The following is a 19661-nucleotide window of genomic DNA, read 5'->3' on the forward strand; positions in this document are numbered from 1 at the left end:
GCAGAGGTTTTGGGAATTTTGAAAGTGTTGTCCCCACGCGGGCGAAATATGAAAAGAAAATACAAACAAAAATCATAATTAAATAATTTTGAGTAAATAATTATTTTTTATTATCAAATAAAAGAATGTTAGGGACCAATAGAATTTATAATATTTAGTTATTAATTAATTATTATTAATATTTTTAATAGTTTGAGATGATATTCAATGTTATAAAATTATTTATTTTTTTTATGGTTAAGTACTAGTCAAATTTTAATAAAACTACTGCTTTTAGACTTTTTCAATATGTAAATACTTACAAAATTAACTACAAAAAATTAAATTAAATATATATTTATAAAAAATAAATTTTATTTAATAAAAACACTCAATTATTAAATTTTTATTGATTCTATTAAAAAATTATTTAAAATTTTTAAATTATTCCTATCGTCAATAATTTTTTTGATATACAAAATCATCGTTATCAACTTTAAAACCCGTAATCTAATATTATTATCAACCATGAAAACCATCTTCACCTTTTTCAAATACTAGGAATAACTAATTCCAAGTTTCACTAGCATAGTATTATTAATGTCAAAATTGCATATCAAATGACGATATGAAATATATAGTTACTTTGTTGACAAAAACAATGGATGAAAATTTAAAACAAAGTTTTCTTATTCTACAATCTTATTGTTATATAAAAAATAATATTTTCGATAAAGATAGATATTCTAATAGGTACTCTCTATTAATCGATTGACACAAAAGTAAAAATATGGGGAAAAACAATGATGTTGAAATAGCATTGCCAATAATTTGATTGTTTATTAAATGGTGTTTATTGCAAAAAAAAAAATGTGGAGGTAGCATTGATAGGAATTTGAAATCGGCAAGAAACTGGTTCTGCTTCCTGACCTACGAATTTTCGGTTGTTTTATATAGTTTTCTTTCTTTTCTCTAAGAATATTGTTTATTAATTATTTTTGTTGTTTGGTTAGGAAATCTCATGCTATGGCCTTTAGATCATCTTCATACTTTCGTATCATCCATGGAAACTACATGTCTTTGATAGGAGATTTCATTTTCTTTTTGGACTGGAAACTAATTTCACCATACTTTTTGTAGGCCATTTTAAGATTTTAAACAGATGGGCTTCTCACAGGAGCTAAATGCCCATGGTAAACCAAAAACAGGGAATCCAAATCAGCCGAAGTTATGAGACCAAATATTGAAAGTAGCCCAAGCCTTTTTCTCAGAACACTCTGTGCTAGTGTTACCGTTGTGTGTTGAGTCTGGTGATTAACAAAAAAAAATAAAGCAAACGAAAGAAAAAAATAATCTCCGAACTCGACTTTCGAAAATTCTCCCTCCAAAATCGCTAACTACCCACGTCATCGATCCGTGCACACCACAAACTAACCAATCACATTCCACCATCGACTCCTATATAAGCACCGTACTCCTCTTCCTCATTTCACCAAACGCAGGCACAAATTAACCCTCTATACCTTCGCACTCAAAAGTTTGTTTTTGTTACTCTCATTTTCAGCCATGGCAAAGGGCGAAAAGAAACCGGCGGAGAAGAAGCCAGCGGAGAAGGCACCGGCGGAGAAAACCAAGGCGGAGAAGAAGATCCCGAAGGACGCGTCCTCCGGCGAGAAGAAGAAGAAGAAGAAGGCGAAGAGCGTTGAGACCTACAAGATCTACATTTTCAAGGTTCTGAAGCAAGTTCATCCTGACATCGGAATCTCTAGCAAGGCCATGGGGATTATGAACAGCTTCATCAACGACATTTTCGAGAAGCTCGCTCAGGAATCTTCTAGACTCGCGAGGTATAACAAGAAACCAACCATTACGTCGAGGGAGATTCAAACCGCTGTGAGACTCGTGCTTCCTGGTGAGCTTGCCAAGCATGCGGTTTCGGAAGGGACTAAAGCTGTTACTAAGTTTACAAGTTCTTGATTTTGGAGAAAAATTTGGATTAGGGTTTGGATGGGCTGTAAAGGGATGAAAACGCATTTTGTGAAGTCGTTTTGGCTTGATTTGTTAGTCGGTGTTTTTTTATCAATGGATATTAAGCTTATTCATTTTGCCCTATATTTCTTGTTTTTTTCTATACTTTGCACCTTTTTTTTTTGGTAACAACTTCAATTAGCTCGTTCATTTGTTCTGTCTATGATGAATTTAAAATGTTAATCGACACTTATGTAGTATGCTTTAGTATTTCCAAAAGCGTTTATCTAACACATAATGTTATTTTTAATTGAAGGGTTTTCATTAGAAAAATTTATTAAAGTTAGATTTTTAATTTATTTGTTATATATTTATTAACAAAATTTAAAGATATCATTCTAAACATCCGTGTTAATAAGTTAGCTAAATCTTATTTAAAATTTAATACGACTTAATTTTTTTTTTTTTGGGGTCATGGAATACGACTTAAATTGAAAAGGGCCATTCTTATTTCTTGGAGACATTTCTGCTTGTTTGTAACACTTTTATTTGTTAAACGTTGGCTTGTATCTTGGGCTAATGGCTGACAGCAGCGTTGGAAGAGTCTGGCCCAATGCTGGTTTCTATGGCAAAGCAAACCCGGTTGTATTTAATATTTTTGTTTTTGAAATGAAAGGAAAAATCAATTTTTGGATACATAATATTTTGAAGATTGATAGTTGCAACTCAGTTAAATAATTTGTTGGGCCAATGGCCCATTCATGGCGAACGATTGTACTCTATTTAATATCGAGATTTTCGAGTAACTAGATTATACCTTGTTTTTTAAAATTTAATTTTGATACACTAACTTGTAAAGTAATTTTATACATATATTTAATTATGTAATATCACATTAGTAAAAATTATTATTTTTCATATTGATCGTGTGAATGATCATTCAAAAAAACAGTGTGAATGATCATTCAAAAAAACAGATATGATTGTGTAAAACGCTTTACACTATCAATGCATCAAAAGAGAAAGATGAACAATTTCAAGACACCATTTCCTTCAATTGGTGAAAAACATCTCCGACAATATCTTACATTATAGTTTCTTCTTTATTGTATTGTGAAATTTTTATTGAAAGAAAACGAATATTAGTGTGGACAATACTAAATTTTCTGCACGTTTAGACTTCAATTTATTTTTTTTAGGGAAGGGATAAAGGAATAAGTGCTCCAATTCCTTTCACAACAAGAAGATGAAAATGGTTCCTCTAATAGCCTAAGAGCAATTGATTGAAGAAGTTTTGTTTTACCATTATGAATTAGTCACCAAAATTTTGCATCAACTATGCCTCTATCGTTCAAGGAGTCATAATCATCAAAGACACCTCTAGCATCAGAAAAGCTTACAAATTTAATGTTTACTTTTCTCCTCTCTTCTTCGTTAAAAAAATACCTCTTCAAACATTTAACTCTCTCATTAGTGATCTCAATATCTTGATGAGGAGAAACTCGTGTAAGATCTTCTCTCAACTATTGATGGCTATAATACCTATATAATTAGTGGTTAAGAAGAAATTAGTAATAACTCAATTATCTTTACTTATAAATAAAAGTTATAATTATAAATTATAAATGTGAAGGGTTAGGTTACCTTGCGTTCAATGAATGTGCTAAATAATGAAGGGGTATACTATTTTTTGTCCATCTTTAAACTAATATTGAGTGCACAACATTATAGAAGAATGATGATTCTTATTCATTTTTTCTTTCATAGAGATATATAGCACTTTTCACATTTTTTATAATTAAACCCCACATCTCATTAATCAAATGAAGAGTAGGTGCATCCGTGTCTGTACTTCTTAAAACATTATAAATAGAATTTGTAAAAGCAAGAATATAATCAATTTTTTACCACCAATTTTCACTCAATTTTTTCTGTAACAAACTCACCTTTGCCAATATTATCTTCCTTGTATGAAGACCACTTTTTACTTATAACCATCTCTTTGAGTCCTTACTTTAACAACTTAAATCTTTTGAGCATCACAGTAGTGGAGGCAAATCGAGTAAGAACAACATTAAAATTTGTGTTTAAAAGAGAGAGTGAAACTGTGAAATTAAGACTGGGAGACAGATATTAGAAAATCCCAATATTATATTTGGTGTAAAAGTGGATGTCTCAATATCCTATTTGGTTTGAGATAGAAATTGAGAATAAAATATTTGAAATTATAAATTTACCCCTAAATTTAAAATAAAACCCTAACCCAAATCTTGTTTCAATTTCCATCCCCTTTTTCCTGAGTTCTAACCGAGAAGTCAAGGAATCATCTGGTCAATCTTGCCGCCGGTAGCAGCGCCAACGATCTTGTCAAGCAAGGTGCGCCGCAGTGTCTCTGACGCTTGTCAATCACGCCGCCAGTTACTCGTGAGGGTTGGGTTGTTGTGCCGTTCCTCGCCTCTACGTCTGCCTCACCACCGCCACCGCCATCTCTATTCTGCTCTGTGCTTTTCCTCGGAGCTGTGCCTTTGCTCTCCTTCTTTCACTCTTTATCGTTGCCGTTCTACTTAGGTAGGTACAAAACCTTGTTATTTTTCCTTATTTGCTAATTAATTTTTTTGAAGATTAAAGTTGATAATTTGATATAGCATTTGTTGAGTTAATACTCAAAATAGTCCCTGAAATTTGACCCCCGATTTAATTTAGCCCTCAAGATTTCAATTGACTCTAATTGTACCCTGAAATTTTGACCTGCGCCTCAATTTGGCCCTTCCGTCGTTTTTCGTCACCAGAGAGCTGACCTGACAAATTTGGTTGACACCTGGCACTATCAAAACGACGTCGTTTAACTCTTGGCGCCCAAATTGTTTAGAAACAACGTCGTTTGACATGAGAAATGGGTTAATACCAAAACCCAAACGTTAACCACTTCCAACTGACCCTCCTTCTTCCTCCTCTTCTCCTCGTATACGTACCCTTAGAGAAGAACCATGGGTGTCGCTGTAACTAAAGCTGAAGCTTTTCTTACTTATTTCGCCCCCCATTGTGAAGACTAATTGCCTGGGAATCACCATCTCTTCAAAAACAGGTTACTAACAAAATCGTTGCTCTCAACATATGATGCTCTATTTTCTGCAAAATGTTGCATGAGGTTTGTTCTTCATTTTTTTTGATCTATTTCATCAGCGAAACTTTGGCGGATTTTGGTTGATTACGGTTGCTGATGATGGTAGAGTTCTTGTATGATAGGGTTTAATTTTTTTTGTATGTATGTGGCTGTGATCAACTGAATCCTATAATTTTTTGTAACGCGGTCATTGATTCTTCATATTCCATTTTAAAATAACAATCTTACTCCTTCATATCCCATTTTAATTGAAAACTGAATCTATTATTTGTTGCAAAATATTAGCTTTTAATTTGACATTCTAGCTGCGCAGTTCTGGTTAGTTTGTTTATTTGTTCTTTTTAATTGATTTTTCATTGGAAAACTATGTAATTTTAATGGTAGACTCATGCTGTATGTCATTTAATATGTTCTTGTTACCTTTTGATCATTTTAAATCTAATAAATACAATAATCTATGCGATAAAATTTATGAGATGTGGTATAGAACAACCGAACAACTTTTGTATATCTTTGAGAAATTGCATTGATCTATGAAATTGCATTGATATAAGAAAATACATGTGAGATTTGGTGAGGTGTCTGGAAATGCTCCATTAGCACCACATCTTGCTGTTGATAATGCACAAGCTTTAGAGGTTATACTCACCCAACCCATTTACTCACAGTTAGAAAATCAAGAACATGTAGTGATTGGTTTCTAATATTTGATGAACTGTTGACTAGTTTGTAACCGTTTATCATACACGGTTAAATATTTTTTTGGATCCAATTGATTGATGTTATTTGGTTATCTTCGGGAGACTCTTGCGATTTGGGAAAATTGGGCTGCTAGGTTTTATTTGAAATTTTTAGGGGTTAAATTGATGCCTTTAAATATTTTGCGACTTCATCTAACTGCTTTGCTGCCAGGTGTCAACCAAAATTGCCAGGTCAGCTTTCTGGTGACGGAAAACTACGGAAGGGCCAACTTGACGTGCGAATCAAAATTTCAGGGTACAATTAGGGTCAATTGAAACCTTGGAGGATAAATTGAGTCAAGGGTCAAATTTCAGGGGCCATTTTAAGTATTAACTCAGCATTTGTTTATAATTATTCTGATTTTAAGTAATTAGTTAGAATTCGCCCTCATGCTGATTTTCCCTCACCAAACAAAGGCTCAAAGTATTGTGATGTAAGGTTTAGGACAGTGCATAGTGAAATGTCAGTAGAATATATAATCTTTTGAATTCAGTTATTTTGTTGCATTGGAATGAGTAACGTGAAACTGATTATAGATCCTAAGCTTGTCAGCATTGAAAATCATAATTACAGAAAGAGAAAGAGAAAGAGAGAGTGAGAAACTGAGTGTTGGTTATGGCTGCTACAATGTAAGATAGTCCAAGAAGTCCAGAGACAAAGCTTGGAATGAGAGTTATGTGATATTTTTTTCATTATTTTGATCATCCAAGATGTTAATGCTTATCTCTACTTAGTAGTTTAGTTAGAATAGATTGAGAGTGAATTTTTTACTTTTTGATGTTTTCAGAAATTGAGATAAAATCAGATGCTACCTTAGCTGAAGCAGTTGAAATACTAGTAGAACACAAAGTGGAAAAGGTTTCTTTTTATTCTTTTAAAAATGTAGTCTTTTTTATCACATCAGAAAAGTGAAAACAAAATTCTTCTTTAAAATTCATTATTAATCATTCAAATGATTGAGTGAAATGTTGGTTTATTGTGAGCTACTCGTCGACCACATTCCTTTAATCATTGTATGAAAAGAACCTAGGAATTGGTCTCTTTTGCTTTCCAGACTCAAGATCAAACAAATGAGAGTGATATTATGATGCTGAAAATATTAACATATTTTTTTATTTAGTCTTTGTGATTTATATGTTTTTAATTCTAGTGATTTTTTCAAATTCTAGTACTTGAATTGTATTGTATTAGTTATATGAGATATGTGTAAGGAGAAACTATGTTGAATTACTCCCTATGTAATCGTTGATATGTCAATCTCTTGTAAATGTCTTAATATATAAATAAAACTTTTGGTTCCAGCAATTGCACACTTCCATTTTTTAGCTTATAATTCCTTGTAAGACTTGCAAATATTTATCATCCAGGACTTGAGAAATAAAGTACATCATCATTATTAATTCTTATTAATTCTTATTGCTAAGAAATAAAATTAGTGGATTAGGACTTGAGAAATCATTGTAAATTCTTATTGCTAAGAAACAGAATCAATGGAGCATGACTTGAGAAATAAAGTACATCATCATCACAGCTTCTTATTGCTAATATAAAAGAAAAGTAATACCGTTTTGACTATCTAATTAATACCAAAACATTGTTAATCCTAAATCATTCTAACTAAGTTTTAAAATATTATACTAAACCACATAATAAGTTTCATAAACATATCACAACTTCAGACAATAACCACTCATCCTAAAAGATAATGGATTGCACAAGAGCACTCTTTTGAGAATATGTGAAGACCCAGAAGTAAGTACATAGATTCAAATTTTTAGAAAACTTCAATACGACTTGCACCACCTCATCCCACTAAACCCAAGCTGTTCAAGCTTCTCACCGATCTTAAACTTCCTATTCACATCGGCGAGAACATCGGCAATTACTTGGGTATTGTTTGCTTGGGCAGCGGTGGATTGCTAGATATGCTCAGCCATCCTCTCTAGAACATCAGTTTGTTTCTTCTTCCTACCAGAATGCCTTGTGCTACCTGCACCAGATTCAGAGTATGAAGCTTGCCCTTGCCCTCCGTCGATGTTTGTATTTGAAGACATTTCAGAGTCGTCCAATCCTTGAGTCTGGTCTTCAATTTCTTCATTAACTTGTTCTTCTGCATCAAAACCACTAACTGCACCTGCCCCCATGTCTTTGTCCTTTTTGAATATACCCTCCAGCCGGTGAAACAAATGGAATAACTTTCCAAGAGTATAGAATTTAGTCGGGTGTGTCTACGACAAAAAAAAGTTATAGTCAGTATACACTCTACAATGACAAATCATTCAACTTGAGTTAAATTCACACACGACCTTTATGTACGCATCAAGGACATATTTGCTATCAATTTTTACACATCATTTTTCAGAATTTTAGCCAAATCCACTGCATGTAAGCATCTCAGAGGCGTACTGATACTTCTCCTTCAGCCTTTATGCTTATTCTTGCAATGTTTGACAGTTAGGGTACAAGTTGGGAAGGCCTTCAGCATCTTCAAAGCTAGTTTTTCAAAAGTTTCAAGTTTGAAATGACTACAATCAGCCTTCTGACCATCAATAAGGAAATCCTCCATGAAGACAACAGATGCTTCAATTTCTTTATCACACCATATGCATTTGTCCATTATCACCTAAGAAGAAGTTTAATATAAAGAAAATGTACAATCCAATACTATCACAACCGTCAACAATAACCATCAATAATAATTCTTATAAATACCAAATAAATGTCAATTACAATAACCATGTTTCAATTCATAAGTCTTACAATACCATTAATAAGTCTTACACTACTATCACAACAAGTCTTTCAAACACAAATTAAGGTATTAAAACACAAATTCGATGCCAATATAAACTTAGTTTCAACACAAATCTAGTACTTCACTTGACTTCATTCAAATTAGTACCTCAAATCAAACATATTAAGCCTAAACACATTGCATGAATAATTTCAAGACTACCCACTTTGCATCTAATTCTCACCACTAAAAATAAATAGAAGGTAACCACAAAATATTATCAAATTGTCATCACTATCAACCTAATAATTAGGATAAAAATAAAGCAAATTAGGACAAAAATTTGGCTTATGAAATAAATAAAAACAATTAGATTTAGGACACAAATTTTGATCGAACTAACTAACCTAGGTCACAGAAGCTACGACGACGACAAGATGGTGGTTGACCTAATTGTGGTGGCAATACGACGAATGCTACAGCTGGGGTCTTGTTGGTCATGCGTAGGAGAAGATGAAAATATGAGAACATAGTGGCTACAAAGATGAATGTGCGACGGAGACTCATATTCCTTGTGATGGCTAGGCCAGCGAGGACAACGTGGCAGACCTGGCACCAATGATGCAGAGGCTGTAGCTAGGGTCTTCGACGCTGGTCCTACATAGTTGAAGATGAGAAGATGAGAAGCTAGGAACACAGTTCCTACCAAGGTGAACGTGTGACGACGACTCACTACCTTACGGTGGCTACGAGGCAACGACGCAACAGTGGTGTCTTGGCGAATAGAAGATGCACGATTGAGAAGAGGAAATGTAAAGAAGCCTTAATTTGATTTGCACAAAGGATAAATTTAGAATTAATTAATTAGAATGAGAATATTTTGGTCAGAAAATGTTAGTTAGCTTTCAGTTTCGATCCCTAAAATTTTCAGCCTTCTGTGTTCCCACTTTTTAGAAGTAACTGAAATGCTGAAATTTTAGAGACGGAGACTAAAATTTTAGTAGTAGTCTCTGGGCCAACAAATATAATATTGGGTCCCAATCATCCGGTCTCCGTCTTAGTACCTCAAAATAAATGCTACCTAAGTAACTTCAATAAATTAAATTCATTGAAAATAGATAACCTCATATGATGATTAACAATGAAGTTTTTTTTTATAAAGTGGCATCTTTAGCAATTTGAGTAATCCATTTGCATTCTTCATAAACAAAATTATTCGTCTATGTATTCTTAGCTGCACAAATATCCTTTAAAACAAGGTTGAGAGTATGAACAACATAGGGAGTCCAATAAATAGATAAAAAATCAGCTTCAATCAATAAAATTAGCTACTTTACAAATTAGCGCATTGTCAGTCACAATTTGTACTACATTTGAGAGACCAACTTTTCTGATCACATTTCTTATTTGCTTTGCAACAAAATCTTTGTCCTTGATCTCATCTGAATAATCTATAACTTTCAAAAAAGCATATGCCCACTTTTAGTCATGGCCATAGAATTAATAAGAGGCCTTCTTTGGAGATCACTCCATCCATCACTTACAATGTTGACTCCCTTTCTACTCCATGAATTTTTGATAGGCTTCAACATTCTTTTCATATGTTTTTCTTTCTCAAGAAAAGTTATGCTTAATTTATTGTACCCAAGAGGAATATAACCATGAACCATCAATATAATTATTAACAGCATATGAAAAAGCTTTGACAAAATAAGAATTTTTGGCTAGATGCATGAAAAGATAATCTTCATGAAAAAAAATATTCTAACAACATGTAAATCTAAAGTCTCTCTTGCATTTACATTAAAAGCATTCACTAAAGGCCCAGAAGCTATTCTTTTCTTGAATCAAGTTCACTTGCATTAGATAAGGGTGGAAGAGGAATTAACTTAGACTTTTTACTTTCATGCAATAATGTAATTTTATTATCAATTTTCTTAAGTTCTTCAAATTTTGTTGATGTAACTTTTGTACAAAATCTAATTCCTTTTTCTGAAATCTTCAATAAGTGTGCTCTGACTCTAGACTCTAGTGTAAGAACCACTTAACAAGACCTTGCAAAATTTATATTGAAACTCTAAATTTTTACTACCTTCAATTTTATCTTTCTTTATTATAAATTTTCATAAGGGCTTGTCTATACTTTTTTCAGAATCATTTTGAACACTCTCTATAACTCATCATTCAAAATCCTACAATATTTAAAAACAAAAATTATTTTTACATAATCTAATTTATTTTATACAAAACAACAACCACTAAACAATGTAATCACTAGTCAAATTTGAAATATTAGAATCGATGATCATAGAGATCTACTCAAAAATTGATACATAATCCATTATAATATATATAATCACCAAGCCGAAGCTTATATAAAAAAAACTATTAAAGAAGAGAAGGCTGGATTTTCTTTTTAGTAATTAACATATATATAGCTAGCGAATTGATACAACCCGTCAAGCATAATCAACCACTAATTAACATATATATAGCTAACGAATTGATACATATATCAATAAGGAGAAGACAAGGGTTTGGTTTCATTTGAAAAGAGAAATCAAAGCATGACAATAATATGTAAGATAAGATGATCAATACAGTAATTCTATAATTATTAACTAAGAGAAGCACATAGTAAAATAGAACCAAAGAGAAGCATACAAAACCAAAAATTGAATGATGGAGAAACATTCTTTCTTACTTGAAATAGAGTAGGCAGACGACGACCAGAGTGGCAATGAACAGGCAACGAGCACGGGTGGGCAGGGAGCAACGACGACGAGCATGACAGAAGTGGTAGTAACGACCGAAGGTGTGGAGATTAACGACTAACACTCGTACAACGGCGACAAGCGGAGGTAATGGTAGACTGGCAGTGACGAAGAGAGGGTGAGTGGGCGTGGAACCAAAGAGGGTGGGACGGTGGAAGGGAAAAAGTTAAGGATTGGAGATTTTTACCGTTTCAGTATTTCACTTTTGTAAAAATCACTTAAGTTCAATTTTAGGCCGTGTCCTGCATGTCTGGAATTCTTTTTTGTTTTTTTTACAGGATACATGTGGACACGGGAGACACGCGTGTCGAACAAGTGTCTATGTGTGTCGTGTCTGAAATGTGTCCGACAAGCAGACAAGACAATTAAATGAAGTGTCTGTGGTTCATAGCTAAATTCTAATTTTTTATTGACTTTTTAATAAAATTCCTAAATTATCACACCATTTATCTTCAACTTCAACTCAATCATCATCTTCAACTGCCTCCCATCTCCCACTCCATTGCCACCACTCGCCATCATCATAATACTCATTGCACAATATGAAAAAACGGTGTTAGTTTCTCTGGAGGAAGGTTGGTTAGTTTCTCCGAAAGCAACGTCTGATTTAATGTCAGAGTTGTCTTCACAGTTGTCATTGAAGCGGTTACGAAAACACTTAACGAAAACTGGGTGCTTATTATCGTGATTATCTTCCATGAAATTCTGCACCATTCTTGCCAGACACACATAGTTTGATTCCAAATCAGCCCCAGCTACGTCCTTATCGAAATGTACATCATTGTCGATGATCTTCTCCACTGGCACCGCCGTTGAACTCCTTAGAACGCAGGGGAATTGGTGCTCGAAGAAGTGCTTCAACCGCCACTTGGCCATCGGCTTCACCAACTTCAGCCTCCTCGTCTCTTCACAAAAATTAGAATCAATTAGTTGAATTTTCATTGTAAAAGGCATGATGATGATGATGATGATGAACAAGAAGATGAATGGTGAGCGGTGGCAATAGAGAGGGGAGGGCAGGCAGTGGTAGTCAGAGGAGGTGGTGGTGGTAGTGAGGATTTTGAAAATTTGGAAATTGGAAAGGAAGAGATGGTGTTGGAGTTGAGGTTGAAGATAAAGGGTGGAATAATTTGAGAATTTTATTAAAAAATAAAAAATTAGAGTTTGGGTACTTTTGTCATACGAAATTCATCTTTCATGGATATAATATTAGCTTTCTTATTTAATTGGTACTTTTGTCAACATTCCTAAAATTCATGGGTACAAATAGTTATTTTTCTAAAAAGAGTGAAAAAATTACCATGATAGATATAGAAGAAGAAGGAGGTCAGAGAAATATCATAACTAACTACATTTTCTTTAATCCAAAATCATAAATATCGTTTTATTGAAAAATAAGTTTGGTCCAACAAAGTATAATTATTAAGATGAACAAAGTTTTTTATATCTTATAACAAGTTTTAATTAATAATACATATATGTACAATCATTTTATCAATTTTTTTTGGTGTACTGTCTGGAATCTAAGTATTTTGAAGTGATTCATTTCTAACAATATGGTTCATTTTCTATTACCTAAGAATGATAATAGCTACTCGTGGATGAGATCTCCCCTCCATCCCATCTAAGAAAATACTTTTCGTACCTGCTCTATTTTTATCGCGGTGGATTTTTATTTAATTATCTCCGCGGGAAAGACAAATGCCAGCGAATATCTGTAAATATTATCTTTAAAAAAATTTTAAAAATATTAATACAAAACTATAATATAATCTAATATAATTTGATAAAAAGTTAAAAACTAATATAATGTAACACAATTCAAGCATAATTTAATACAATCTAGTCTACACATTAAAAAAAATAAAATAAAAATATTTTTCAGCATATAAATAACATAATTCACTTTAATATGTGAGGGTATGTTAGTAAATTCTTTTTTACAGAAATTTAGCGGGACAGGATTTTTATAGAAACGGGTATCTCTACCCCCATCTCCATCCTCATTTATTCGTGAGGACGGTTCCTATATACCTTCTCGTTGCGAATAATCTCTACTAGTATTTACTTACTTTCATGAGTTTCTTTTATACTACCTCTGTTTTAATATAATTATCAATATAAATATACTTGTAAGTTAAATTTAAAATATCATATTAACATATCTAAAATATTGAAAAATTTAAATGGAGGAAATCGATACCTAATATTATGGTTGGTATTCAATTTGAAATTGTCATATGAATCCTTTCTCCTTTATATTCTAATAAATTATAAGTTATTTTTTAGTAAATAGTCAAAGTTGTCTCTAAAAATAAGGTCACCTGTTTTTTAAATTGACCATCGAAAGATTTTTTAATTAAATTTGTCCTTAAAAAATTTTAAGTTAATTACATTAGTTATTTTTTACTTTCGTTGCTCATAGCATCAAAATTTGTTAATATGATACATTAAGTATCACCATATTACACACATGACAGTCCTAATTGGCTTCTAATATGATAAGTTTATGAAATTAAATCAAATCAACTCCAAAAAGAGAAATTTCAATGTCTCAAGGTCTCCCTTAATTTTAGATTGATTTGATCTAATTGCATAAATTTATCATGTTAGCAACCAATTAGGACTGCCAAGTGTGTATTGTGGCCAATGCGATGTTACTAAACGTCCCACATTTGAAAATTTTGATGTTATTAGTGACAAATGGACTAATGTGACTAACTTAACATCTTTGAAGAATGAATTTGATTAAAAAATCTTTCGAAAACTAATTTAAAAATAAGTGATCCTTCAAAGACAAATTTAACCATTTACTCAATTTTTTCTCTCTCTCTTTGGGACAATATTTGGGTAGGAAAAATAAATTTATTGGCCCCCATTATTTGAGGATTATTTTTTAGATATTATAAAATGAAAGGTGTAATACGATGATATTATACAAATTTAGTGTAATGCACTGATGTGAAATAGATTAATGTCAAATAAAAACGTCACTAATAATTTGAGTTAATAACAAAAAATAGGTATTCTCATTTTCTTCAACAACTCCCAACCATTGATCAATGAAATGATGATTCTTGACTTCTCTTTTTTTCTTCTCTCTCTTCACTCATATCGTGATTCACAATTTGATTTAAATCGTGTATAACGATTTATGTATATACCGTTATTAATCTCATATATATACATTACACACTCAAACTCTTATTTCAATGTATTACACTTATCTAATCCTCATATTAAAAATAAAAAGTGTAATTGATCCTACTTTTTTCTCTTGTCAATAAAATACACATAGAACAATTCCCATAAATCATATTTATATATGCGTGCCATATTAAACCATTATTTTGTGACACATAATTGTTTGAAATAGACTAAGAGAGTAAAATAGATATAAAAAAATCACCTATTTTACCACAACATATATTCCATTTATATATATTTAAACACCTCAACTTTTTAAGTTATTGATATTTCTCACTTTTATCATATTCCTAATATCATAAAAAATAGTAGTTTCCTTTTTCTTAAGAAAACAATTGTAGTGTTGATGAAAAGTGAAACAGCAAAATTAAAGCACCTTTAAATTGTGGCAATCTACCTAATTAAATAAATTCTGTGAATTGTTTACTTGAATACACAAAAGAGAAACCTCTTACGTACATGTGCAATTTCATCTTTATGTAAACCGTGAGAGCCAACCACAGTTTCAATGTAATACATAAACTGTTGCTACTAGGCACGGTTTACTTGTGAATGGAATTTGTCATAAACCGTGACAAGGAACCACGGTTTATGAAGGTAGGCAAATGCACATAAAACATGGTAAGCAGCAACGGTTTATGAAGAAGTTTAAGTGGGCATAAACCTTTGTTAGCTGCAACAGTTTATGCGGAGGGAAAATCTATATATATGTGAGTAAGATTCAAGTTGGTGAAGAGATTATTGTCACAATGGTAAGTGAGGAAGAGAGTACTCTTGTCTTAGTGCATTGCTCTGGAAAAATCCAAAGAAGCAAAAAATATGGTGTAAAGTTCACTGACAGAGAATCACTGAGTGTTTTCATCAGTTCATCAAGCACTTTGTCAGATTTGAAGAACAGCATCTTGCAGAAGCTTGGGGTATTTGGTAGCAAGTGGGTGAAGAAGCTATTCTACAATATTTCCATCGCAGTTGTCTCGACCGGTGTTAAGTATGATACCTTTGTGCTAGCGGCTGATGAAGATATTAGGGTTCTGTTTTATTGTGTTAGGAGTTTTTCGGATGTCAGAATACACGAGTTGTTCGCGAAGTTGGAGGTTGGTGTCGATAGTTCTGGGGCATCAGCTCCAGTTCATAGCTCGACTGCCGCGGGAGGTGCGTCTAGTTCAATGCATGTTGTAAGACCATCTGTTCCGCTGGTCGGATCCCCCTCATTCGAGGCTGATTTAGATCGAACAGAGGTTGTTGGTTCTGTACCTTTGGAGAATTCAGGGGTCTATGGGCAGGCACATGTGGTGGGCACCGGTGGTGGCTTGATCCATGATGCGCAAAGCTTTCGAGAACCTGATCAAGTAGAGAATGCAATGTCTGACGATGACTCTTACCAGGAGCCTGTAGATATCGTTGGAGACAGCGATGATGACACAGGTGCAAATCCACATACAGAGCATGGGCATTCAAGTTCTAGCACTCAGCAGTACCCTCCACACTTCTCCACTCTTAACTTGGAAGCTCTGGGTCAACATGCAGACAGTGGTCCTACAGTTGGGGGCTCTTCTACAGAATTTTAGATTGGGCAATTATTCCAGAATAAAGATAAGGATGTTTTGAGTGTGAAGGACTACAGCATCCATCGAGGTGTTCAGTACAGAGTCATCGAATCAGACCATCTGAAGTATCATGGAATGAATCTCAGGAATTTGTGGCCTATAATGAGTCGCATCTTCATCCCTGAGCATGTCTGCTATATCCCTATAGAACTCAGACTGAGTAATAGGATCATCGATGTCCATCCTGACGGCCGCAGTTGTAAAATCAGCAAATGCCTATGCCTCGACACCCCCGAACAACTGAGAGCTACTCCCCACATCGTAAGTGGGCTGATCCATCCCTGAGGCCAAACCTCCAACATCCTCACCAACCTTGTGCTGAGTACCATCATCCTCAGCGGATGGTCCTCTGCCTCGAGCCCGTCCACGACCGTCCCACCCAGTCTGTCGTCTGGCTCTACGTCAAGGAACACGATAATCCACCGGATCTCCATCACCAGCACCAGGGAGGTCCTCATCCAAATGGTCATGGAGCCATCGCCACTTTCGATCTGTGGTACGTGTGCCTGTACGCCGACGTCGATCGACTCGCCTGTTGTCTGGTCTGTCGTAAACTTGCACCCTGGGAGATGCCTACGATGACCCTCGGTGACGAGCCTCCTCAATCAAGACAATCGGCCTCGGATCCTGAAAGGCAACATCTGGAGATAGGAATCTGTGGGCCACACGGCACCACCACTCAAGGTACTCAGCTGATGGACCGGGGTCAGAGACTCGATCGACCGGTATGGTTGATTAAAGCCGGTTCTCCCAATGCTGATGTCACTCCTGATAATATCTGGGGAACCATCGGTCCCCACCCCTGCCATCCTTCGCATGCAGCCAATCTATGTTCAGAGCGCACTGAGGGAGATGCTGAATACCGCCAAACTGAGGTAGCACCCTTTCCACCTGATACCACTCAATCGCAGCAAAATATATCAGGCTGGTGATGCTGGTTCATAGCCTACGGTGCTCGTCAATTAGTATCTCTGGATGAATAACAGAAGCAACCTTGGCAGAAGAATAAGGCTCCCACACAGCTGTATCGAAAAGGTTAAACTTAGGTAAGACCATCAGATTTAACATAAACCAGTCCAAGTAAGAGCAATAATTACATGACTCACATCGTGGACACGCAATCGATCCAAAGAAAGGCGTGCAGACACCACTCTTTGATCTCCTGCATCGTTCCTCGGTAGATATGTAGCCCACCTATAATTTTCATTGAAATCATGTCATAACCAACAACAAAACATGATGTTCAACTTATAAACCAAAAATATTAAAATGTACCTGAATGCAAGCAGAAATCCGAATCCATCAAACCCATTAGGCCTCAAAGTGAGAAACCTCCAAAAAATCCAAGACTGTAGAAGCTGTAATGGCCCAGCCAAGTTAACAACGTTTCTGTTTGTCCCACGACAAAGACATCTATACAACCAGGCCAGTGCCGCCGAGCCCCAGCTATATCTGCCCAACTCGTCCAATGATGCCAAATAAGGCAACCAGTGAAGGTGGACCCGGTTTGCGTTCTTGTCCGCAAACAGTTGAGAGAACAACAACATCAGAATATAGGCACGCGCATATATACGCACGGTCTCCTCACTAGCATCTGCTGGGAGAATCCGAAACCTCTCATGGAACCATGTGTAGCACACTGTCATCTGCTTGACTTTACTCTGCGGAGGTAACTCCCCAAACAACTCGCGAAACCACACTCATGCCGGTCTTCCGTGTTCCATCAGATTCTCAAACTCAGTCAGGCACCCACTGACGGGCTCCCCATCGATCGGCAAACCCAGCTGATATGCCACATCTTGCAAAGTGATAGTGCACTTTCCAAATGGCATATGAAAGGTGTGGGTCTCAGGACGCCACCGCTCAATAAATGCGCTAAGTAGAGGCTCATCAACCCAGAATCAGTGACTGTTCAGACTAGCCAAATGATACAAGCCCGCGGTCTCCAGATACGGTATAATCCGGTCGTGTAAAGGCATATTGTGCTGTCTCCTAACGCCGTAAATAACCCTATTAGGCTGCAAAATATCGGTAACAAAATTCCTCAACATACGACCAATACTAATAACATAGTGTAGAAAAAATTATTACATACCGACTTTGGTTTTCTATTTTCTCTAATAAATAGTAATAACAACATCAAAACAATAGGAATAACAACAATACCAACAGAAATAATTCTACTAACAATAACAATAATTATAATGATAACACTTTCCAATTCTAGAACAAAATAAAAATAATAATAATAACTACCATTATCATAATAGTAACAAATATAATAATACTAATAATGATACAACTACTACTGCTACTATGAAGTCATAATAAAAAATTAAAAATAAAAGTAATAAAATGATATTACTAATAATAATAATAATAATAATTATAATAATAATAATAATAGTAATATAAATAATAATAATAATAACAATACTAATAATAATAATAATAATAATAATAACTAACCTCTTTGTCGATGAATCCAGCCACATGAGCAACACTATTTAGTCGATACAAGCGAGCTTCAGCCACGTGAGCAACACTATTTAGTCGATACAAGCGAGCTTCGTCCTCCATGGCTCCACCACCCAAATCTCACCAAAACGTTTCAAAGCTCTCCCTGAAACTCTCTCAACCCCCCTTGCTCTTTCAATTTTTGTTTCAGCACAAATGATCCACCATGACCATCAACGAATTATGTATTTATACTACTTTGCATGTAAACTGTGGAAACCAATGGGGATTTTCGTTCAAGTCCTCCTCTTCATAAACCGTGGGAAGCAACCACGGTTTATGCCTAAGCTTTTTCCTTCATAATCCGTGATAAGTCGCCACGAATTATGCCCAACCTTTTCCCACCATAAAATTTTGTAGCCTCCAACGGTTTACGTACAAAATAGAAACCGTAGTTAGCTCCCACAATTTATATAAAGATGAAATTGCACATGCACATAAGAGGTTTATGTTTTGTGTAATTAGGTAAACAATTCACAGAATTTATTTAATTAGGTAGACTGTCCTTTAAATTGTGCATCTTTTATATATATATATATATAGACGTAAAAATAATTGGGTTTGACTTTTTTGTTTGTCTTGTTTCAATGGATTTTACTCAATTAATATGTTGGCTTGGTAGGGTTGGAAAAAGATCCAAAAATGAAAAAATGATGGCAAAATCCAAGTGACTAAGTATATGTATATATGGACCCAAACATATATAACACGAGTGGTTTCTTCTTAACATTGTTATTGCTTGTTCACAAGATCATATTGTTGGAGAAATTATTACATGCTCACAGAAGAAGATTATGGTAAACTGTATGTTTTATTTATTTAATTATGAGGTGACACCTTACGGATTAGATTTAACATATTTCATGTCTTGCATTTATTGTAAATATAGAAATCCAACAACGAGAATTCAGATTGGTTTGTGCAACGTACTTTTTAATTAACTTGTGGTTTTTAAGCTTAATCTAAGAATTATGTCGTAACAATTTTTTATATAAAAAATATTATTTACA

General features: G+C 34.4%; 1 protein-coding gene across 1 annotated transcript; it reads left to right on the forward strand.

Moving 5' to 3' along the window:
• The first annotated feature begins 1484 nt into the window (after positions 1–1484).
• Positions 1485–2091, forward strand: LOC130950995 (probable histone H2B.3). The gene has a single exon (XM_057879599.1). The coding sequence runs from the start codon at positions 1546–1548 to the stop codon at positions 1954–1956; it is 411 nt and encodes a 136-aa protein (XP_057735582.1). The 5' UTR covers positions 1485–1545; the 3' UTR covers positions 1957–2091.
• Positions 2092–19661: the final 17570 nt, after the last annotated feature.

This window comes from Arachis stenosperma, chromosome 9 (assembly GCF_014773155.1).
Source record: "Arachis stenosperma cultivar V10309 chromosome 9, arast.V10309.gnm1.PFL2, whole genome shotgun sequence".
Lineage (NCBI taxonomy): Eukaryota > Viridiplantae > Streptophyta > Magnoliopsida > Fabales > Fabaceae > Arachis > Arachis stenosperma.

Excerpts from the sequence above, each read along its gene's own strand:
- LOC130950995 (XM_057879599.1), top strand. The coding sequence starts at position 1,546 with ATGGCAAAGGGCGAAAAGAAACCGGCGGAGAAGAAGCCAGCGGAGAAG.